Below are 8,233 nucleotides of genomic sequence, written 5' to 3'. Positions count from 1 at the left end.
TTAATGATGTCCTCCGGCAAACTTCCTTTAGACAGCAGAATGGAAAGCTATAGATCACAACTGTTCAACTAGTTAGCGCGCGCAACTAGAATTCAAATGAAAGAGAGGGGTTGGAGTTAGAGACTGGGCTAGACTAACCACAAGTAATTCTAGGGGGAGGGAGACGGGGGGGGGGGGGAGACAGGGAGGGAGAAAAAAAATTAAGATTGCATTCACTACATTAGACAGGGCGACATTTCATTGGAAGAAAGCCGAACAATTCTCCGTATCCTCACACACACAAAAAAAACAAAAAATGAAACCCCATACATTCCTTAACAGCCCGATAGCCACCTTTTATCAAATCAAGGTAGATGTAAACCTTTATTTTCACCTATTTCTTGAAAATTAACTTATCCACCTCCCCAAATTAAAGAAAATATTTCCAAAAATAATGAAAACATTTTATAGGGTCATGAGACCTTGTAACACAAATTTTAAAAAGAAATCGAGCATTGCCTTACATGTAAAGATCGATAGGATAATGAAGAATGCGAAACTGCTTAAAGGAGCTAAGCCACAGACATTTCGCAGATTTTTGGTCTAAACAACTTAACCCACGACACGAAAAACCTTATTTGTGAACATCTAAAAGAAGATATAACTTTAATTTGCAGATAGAAATCAAGCTACGGCTAACAACTTGAAAAGTTAAGCCTCTTTTGTTAAATTAAAATCCATTTCCATCCTAGCCATCCGCAGCCAAAGATGCTCGTTAACAGTTTCAGTGCTCTAATATAACAATTTTTAATAAAGATAGACCATTATTTTTAGGTTTCCTGCGAATTATTTTTAGGAATCCTGGCTGTTCAAAAATCTGGTAAAATCCGTGAAAAAGCCTCTTAAACGCATTAACAGTATAGTATTTGAGCAGAAAGCTTAGCTTGCTTAATCTCTTTCAGCTACCCCTTTTAACATTGTTTGTTTTGCAGGAACCTGTGGATTCTCCCTCTGAACTCGGAGAGCTGTCGATTTCGTTGTGCAACAACCCAACTGACCAAAAACTTACAGTCAAGTTAAACTGCGCCAGAGGTTTACAGCCAATTGCAAGTGGTGGGAAACTAAGTAAGAGCTTCTTACATGAAGTAGATTTTGAAGTTCACGCTAGAAAGGTTAATCGTTCGGGGTTTTTTTCATGTTTTACGAGAAGCAAATAAGCCCTTACTAAGTACTGGGTTATTTCAACTCCCCTTGGATCGAAGGCTAGTCAATAGCAGTTTACTATATCAGGTGCCTCAGCAATTCGCCTGTACTTATTTATACACCTGGGTGGAGAGAGGCGCTTTGAGAGTAAAGTGTCTCACACAAGAACACAACACAATGACCCGACCATGCTTAGTCCCTGGACCTCTTACCAACCATTTCGTCATCGTGCCTTCATTTTTTATTTGAGGAAACAGAGTGATCGAGTGTTTTACGGCGCTAGCGTTGAAATCCGAAGGTTACGAGTTCAGGCCCTCTACCCTTCCACTAGCTGAATTCTCGATCTTCCGGAGTTCAAATCCTCAACTGGTCTGCCTCCTGCCAGTTGGGATTTCAAACCATAACATGGTTTGAAATCCCAACTAACAGGAGGCAGACCAGTTGAACAAATATTTTAAACCATGTTGTTTCCTCTGTTTCCGGCATTAGCATGCCTCGCTGGAAACTAGCTGTCTCGAAGTAAAGTGCAAGACCACTAAATTAGGCAAAATTTTTAGCAACTATTAAAATTTTTTCTTAAAAATCAATTCTAATATCGAGTTTCCTCTCCTTTCTAGATCCATTTGTTAAACTTGAACTCACCTTCTGTGGTAGAAAGCTGAGCACTCGCACAACAAAGACTGCGCATAACACTCTGACACCGAACTTCAGCGAAGTATTTGTGTTCGACATGCACGCGGACAAACTGCCCCAAGTCACGCTGATCTTCAAAGTCAAGCATCGTGGAAGAATGCGTGACGTAGCGTTGGGCACGGTGCATCTTGGGTATTGCGTGAATGTCGAGAGCGAGTACAAGCACTGGGAACAAGTCATGGAAAAACCTCATCTTGAAATTGAGCAGTGGCACGCTATCCAGGAATATTTTGTTGAATAAATTGTTTTCGTTCTTACAGATCGTTTAGCTTTAAAAGTCGTGTATTTAGAATTAGAAAAAACAGTGGTTAACTACGTTTAATAGATCAGCTCGACCACTGGTTTGTGCTGAAACAATTAGACCTGTCGCATTTTGCACTATAAGAGTTTTGTGAAGAACAATGAATTGAATTTTATAACATACTTTCGGATTTTTAAGGGTTAAAGTTTTGTATGGAAATACCATTTACTCTAGTTAGTTATTTAAAAGTAAGCATTTGTCTGCTTGTATTGCCGTTATTTGGCATTTGTTTCAACACATTGGTTAGCGTTATTTATATAAATCTTAAATGTAAAATTTGACGCAGAACAAATCTAACAATGTTATCGTGTTAATGTTCGCCTCTGAGTTTCGGTTAAAAAATGGTCGCTTAACAAACTGCAATTGTTGGACAAACTTTATAATAAACTATTTTAATTAAACTCTAGAAAGAAGATTTAATTTCAATTAAAACATAAAAAAAATGTTTATTGTAAATACCAAAAAATTAAAAAACAGAAAGGCTGACCGTACGGTGGAGGGATTGAACTTGTATATCCCTCCACCGTACGGTCAGCCTTTCTGTTTTTTTAATTTGTTCGTATTCATCAGAAACCCATAAGGGTTGAAACGTGTAATGCGCGCACAGCGTTTGAATATTCATTTTGCTAAGTACCATATTTGGAAACAATTTGCTGATCAGATCCACCAGGATCCGGTTCTTTGTATTGTCCGTTGGCCCTTTCAGACTTTCTCAAGTTAAAAGTGTTCATTACTGGAAATAGATCAATTCAAGCCCGTAAGCTACTACTTACCACTAGTCCTTAGTATACATCAGGAATACCTCGTTTGCTGACGATCGCAGACGGAGGGTGTGTTTTATTTTCGCTGCGATCGCTGGCGATCGAGTGGTCTGATTAGCGATAATGTGAAAGCGTTCTTTTCGCTATTGTTAGTAAGGAAATGGGAGGGTTTGTAGAAAGTAGAATAAATTTTGCAAAAGAAAACTTGACTCTGTTTTTATATCTTATTTTAATAACCTGCGAAGGCATTCAAATGATTTAAACACGTTCTTCTTATTTTGGTTAGTTACTTTAAACTCCTTGACATGAAAGTAGGTCGAAACCTTTCGAGTATCCTTGTTGTTTCCTACAAGGATATTATTAACTTACATCCACAACAAACTGAGCAAAACGCTTTCTACCACATATAAGCTTTAGTAGCAATTTTTTATTTCAAGTTTTATTACAATCAGACTTGTCCCTAAATTACATCAAAAATCGCCCACAAAAAAAACAGTGATGATATAAAACAACGTGTATTTAAAATTAAAATAACGATTATATAACGCCTGCTCTATAATAGGACGGATAGCTGTTTTGCATGAAGCTATGTACTATGCATGCTATGGTTATAACGTACTCAGCTTATATCACAACTTAATTTTATTAAAGAAATTAAAAAAAACTCTTGATAACATATAGCTGCACACGCTTGATGTAAATATTCGAGTGAGTCTAAAAAATACACAAATACTTGTACAAACACGTCTTTTCTTAGGTCTCGGCTTTACACTACCAAACTCAATCTCGACAATCTCGTGTTTGCTTATCAGCCCTTATGTGAAAGCACATGAGCGCTTCGAGAAGCCTTACACTCAGTGAACACTGAACTGCTATGCAGTTTGTTTCTTCGAATATTCAAACATTTGCCGAAAATGGAACCAGCTCGTTCTCCCATGCAGTAGATCTTTCCTGATTCAGCTTTAAATCCATTGCTCAATACATTCTATTGCTTTCCATTTTGTCATTTCTACTGATTATTTTTTGATATCTCAATTTGACCAACTTTTGACGTTGCAAGGCTGTTTAATCAGCTCACATTAAAAAATGCAAGAAAAAAAAAGACTTACTAAAAAACAGGCATCCTTTGGTTTTTACTTCTGATATGCTAACCATAAGTAAATTGCACAACGGTCTGGATATAATAAAACCTTAAACTCGCTTTATGAAGATCTAACGCCTGTAGCTTGTATCAGAAAATCTACATTTGATCGTTTTACTGCATGCTTTTTAATTTTTTTGCATGCAAGTGCATGTGCAAATAACATGTGGAAATGCTCAAACGCGCAACACAGTTAAAATACCTGAAAAAAGGAAAGTTGCAAGCAAAAAGTTAAAATTACAACTTGAGTTAAAAACTAAAATTCTAAAAACTAAGTTACAAGTTAAAAGTTACAAGCCCTAAAAAGGAATTTCAGTTTCAGTTTACTTCAATTTCTTCTTAGTTCGAAATATTAAAGTAGAAATCACTCTTTAGACCAGTCGAAGACTGAAGTAACGGTTTCTTTTCCTCTCATCACTTCGTTGTCTGGCTCCTGATAAAACATGTCCTTTCCAAAGACCATTGTACCAATGGGACGCAGGACTCGCTTTAGGTACCCATGCGCATACTTGCCCCTGGCCCCTAGCATTTGAGGGGCCCAGCCATAAAAGCTCTTCAAAGGCGTCATAAGGTAATCAGCCAAATCGTGGTCCGCAATGTCAGCATAACACGACACCCAAACTCCGTCCACTATCATGGTCCCTTCCTGGGTAACTGGTGCAAAGGCTCCCACCCTTTCAGCTTTCGAGACCGCTATCACGTGGTCAAAGACGGGCCCCTTGCACTGTGGAGCCTGAACGAGAATGTAGTCCCCGGGTTTGATTTGGGACGCGTGCACTGAGCGGCAGGTATGCTGTCCAAGGGGACCGCGTAATATTCCGATCTTGAAAATAAGATGAGCTTCGCTGATCGTCAGTTCTTTGTGTTCAGTCGTGATGGTGTAATAGTGACCTGTAAACAAAGCGAAAGTAAAGAATTATTTGATTAACTGACTAGCTTTATAATAGACCTATTTCGCTTGGGCGGTTTGTTTTCCCATTATAGACCACGTGATGCTCTCTAGGGAATTTTCCTTTTATCCACATAAAATTTATTCATTGATATACACGCGACTATTTGAAAATTTGAAAGCAAGAATTCCCAAGAGTATCATCACACGGTCTGTAATGGAGCAACAAAACGCCCATGCGAAAAAGGTCCATTTTAGACTTGCTTACACGTCGAGCTCGCAGAGCCACAGAGCGCGAAGCGCGAAAACGAGCACGAACGACTTTAAAAAGTCTAGTTTACTTTCAGTGTATCATGATATTGCATCCCCCTTCCCCTTTCCTCCGGAGAGGGGGGGGATTTGTTTGACCTTTGACCGCAATGGGAAACCGCGCGCAAGAAACTACGGCTGGATAATATTGCTGATTTCGGTGAAAATTGTACTGCTTTTTGGTTGTTATTGTTTACATCTTATAAGAGACATTAACCCTTAATATGCTGAAATTATTCCCAAAAACGCGTTTTTTTAACCGTTAATCGATTTTCTCGGCTCTACGGTCCAAATTTTCTCTAAATTTGCTAAAAATGCACTTTCTGACAATGCAGGAAGATTTTGATGTAATTACCATGTAAAAATGTACAATATTTTACTTTGGCGCGTGCGCATAAGCCAAAATTTGCTGAACCGTTCCGATATTTTTCCTTGCTCCTTTCCTTTTCGTTTTTCTCTGCTTTCTTATTCTCTCTATCTTTTACTCTGTGCACCCCTTCTACTGGCCTGAAAAGTTTTGACCTGAATCAATGGAAAACCCTGGAAAGGAGATCATGATCAAGTACGGGTATTTTGTCCTGTTTTAGCACCAATTTTACACCAAAAACTGATCACGTGTTTTTCGATTAGCTCTGTCGGAATGCAGTCAATATTGAAGATGGACAGTCCTATGGAAAGATCTATCCAAGCTCTATCAGATGCAAATCACAAAAATCTGCTGACGTGTAAATTGGTGACGTCATAAGTGGCAGAATGGCTATTCCTCCAAATCCCGAAAAAATCCGGGCTCAGCATGTTAAGGGTTAAGAGGTACAATAATTTATTTATGGCAAATCTCACCTTTGTAGTCGGGATTTTGATCCAGGAAAGTAATAACAGGGCTGAACACCACTTCACCATTCTTAGTAAACGTCTTGACTGTGTCACCAATGGCCAAGTCACTGATGGGAATCTTCTTTCCAGATCTGAGCTCAACTTGAGACTTGGACGGGAAACATGTTGTTCCACCGGACTGCTTTACATTCACATCGATTACACAGCCAGCTGAAGCGAAGAGAAAATATGCAGATGTTAATATCACTAGCTATTATCTTGGGTTACTAGCAAAGTTACTTTATACCTGTATACTGTTCGTGTCCTCTTCTTTTTTTCGGTGTTGCACAACGTTAGTTTGGAGAGGAGGCATTTAATACAAGACATTTGGTCGCGTTTTTCTTACCAAGATTTACGTACGTACCACAAAAAAAAAAAACAGCTAGTAAGCGAACTGCGCTGATACTCAATTGCTTCATTCAATTATGTTGGAACTCTCTTACAGACAGCTACCATCAAACTTTGAGCTAATTTATGAGACTGTGTGAAATCAGTCATTTCCTTAAAACATCACAAAACAGAAAAAAAAACGGTTCATGGAAGGAAATTAAAGTAGAAAAACTGCACGGAAGAAAGTCATAGATAGGTTTAGAGGATCTCTTTGTTTTGCAACACTACACCCTACCCACTCTCGACCTTTCCCTCCTTTCTGCCCCATTTCCTGATTGCCAACTTCTCTCTAGTGATTCTAACATATGTTCAACAAATACCTGTAGGAGCAGCCCACAGCTGAGCAGAATAGAAATCCTTGTGATTAAGCAGACCCTTCCCCTGATGGAAACCGTTTCCGTTCCACAGAAGAACACTGCAGTCATCACTCGCCTCGCTCCCAGTGATGTTAATGAACATTATTCCCACATGCCCACGAAACGTTTTCGTCTTGTTGGACTCAACTGGTTCTCCGTACATTTTCTTGAGGTACTTCAAAAGCTCGTCTCGTTTATGGAAATAATAGTAGTCGTTATAACCTTTCTGGCTTCCAGGCTGCTCGGTTGTGACGTTTAACACGGCGCTCATGCGCAGCATGCATGTGGCGTTAGGCTTTAGAACATCGCGTTTCCCTTTATCCTCTTCTCTAAACACGTATTCCTTCACGTCAACACTGCTGTAAACTCCGCCATAATCTATATTACCAAGATACATCTTTTGAAGGATCGAAAACTGTGGCAGCATTCCTGTAAAAACAGTTTGTACAGAGGTAAGAGCGGTTTTCACTTAAGTGTCGAAAGTTATTTGGGTTTGCTTTAATTTTGCATTGCTACGCTTAGTGATTGGTTTAAAAATCTGGCGCCACTTCCTCAGCCAATCAGAATTGAAACCAAAATCAATCGTGACTCGCTCGCGCACGTTTTCCCGCGCTTTGCGCTGGCAACATGTATTTGCTTCGAGTTTTGATTGGTTTACTGGATTGTCTGTGTTCTTCGTGATTGGCCAGAGTGATTACTTTGCTTTTGGTTTTTCCGACACTCAATTGAAAACTGCTCTAAAAGAAAAAACTGTAACATGTTTCACGCGCGCTCACTGATTTAGAACAAGTGTATTTGGAAATACGCGTCCCAGATGAAAACTGCTACCAAACTTTATCAATAATAAACATGGCGGGGTTTTGGAAATAAAAGATCAAAATTATAACTTCTCATTGATCCGGAACATTTTAGAAAGTTAGTAGTGCAATGCAATTCATCACGAATAAGAGGACGCTATTTAATCTTGTGCGTTATTTTAGAAATTTTCCCCGGCAGTTGCGGATTTAAAGATTTGAGCACTATCCGAACGTCCAGCTTCCCACTTCCGCTCTTCCATGAAGGCCTCCAGTTGTACAACCTTAGAACTCCGAATTCCGTCCAATCTCCTTTTGTGTATTTATAATTTCTCTTGTTAACAAGCATAATAATCTCCCTACTCCTTCCCCTTCCCCGCTTAAAAATGTTAAGCCAAAAAACTTAGCAATATCGCCTTACTTAAACCGCAGAAAAAATTCGATGTAAGTTAAGAGTTTTAGTTCTCGTGATATTTCTTAAAATGAAGTTGTTTTTGTTAGTTAAGGTGGATTCGGCCACCGTTGCAAACAGCCTGCGTTTTTA

General features: G+C 39.0%; 1 protein-coding gene and 1 long non-coding RNA gene across 2 annotated transcripts; one reads left to right on the top strand and one right to left on the bottom strand.

The window, feature by feature from the left end:
• The first annotated feature begins 423 nt into the window (after positions 1-423).
• On the top strand, positions 424-3,141 carry LOC144640848 (uncharacterized). Its single transcript, XR_013568452.1, has 2 exons — positions 424-1,104; positions 1,800-3,141. It is a non-coding gene; the product is annotated as an uncharacterized LOC144640848 (long non-coding RNA).
• A 203-nt stretch (positions 3,142-3,344) lies between these two features.
• LOC144640847 (tiggy-winkle hedgehog protein-like) lies at positions 3,345-7,326 on the bottom strand. Its single transcript, XM_078499911.1, has 3 exons — positions 6,860-7,326; positions 6,117-6,320; positions 3,345-4,969 (listed from the first exon to the last, which is right to left on the bottom strand). The coding sequence occupies exons 1-3, from the start codon at positions 7,320-7,322 to the stop codon at positions 4,443-4,445; spliced, it is 1,194 nt and encodes a 397-aa protein (XP_078356037.1). The 5' UTR covers positions 7,323-7,326; the 3' UTR covers positions 3,345-4,442.
• Between the last annotated feature and the right edge of the window lie 907 nt (positions 7,327-8,233).

This window comes from Oculina patagonica, unplaced genomic scaffold (assembly GCF_052425735.1).
Source record: "Oculina patagonica isolate OP01 unplaced genomic scaffold, crgOcupat unplaced510, whole genome shotgun sequence".
NCBI lineage: Eukaryota > Metazoa > Cnidaria > Anthozoa > Scleractinia > Oculinidae > Oculina > Oculina patagonica.
The sequence above is the reverse complement of the archived record's forward strand: the minus strand, read 5'-3'. Positions and strand labels throughout refer to the sequence as shown.

Excerpts from the sequence above, each read along its gene's own strand:
- LOC144640847 (XM_078499911.1), bottom strand. The coding sequence starts at position 7,322 with ATGCTGCCACAGTTTTCGATCCTTCAAAAGATGTATCTTGGTAATATA. Across the intron at positions 6,321-6,859 it reads GCTGTGGGCTGCTCCTACAG|CTGGCTGTGTAATCGATGTG; the intron begins GTATTTGTTGAA and ends TCTTCGCTTCAG. Across the intron at positions 4,970-6,116 it reads TCAAAATCCCGACTACAAAG|GTCACTATTACACCATCACG; the intron begins GTGAGATTTGCC and ends CTTTGTTTACAG.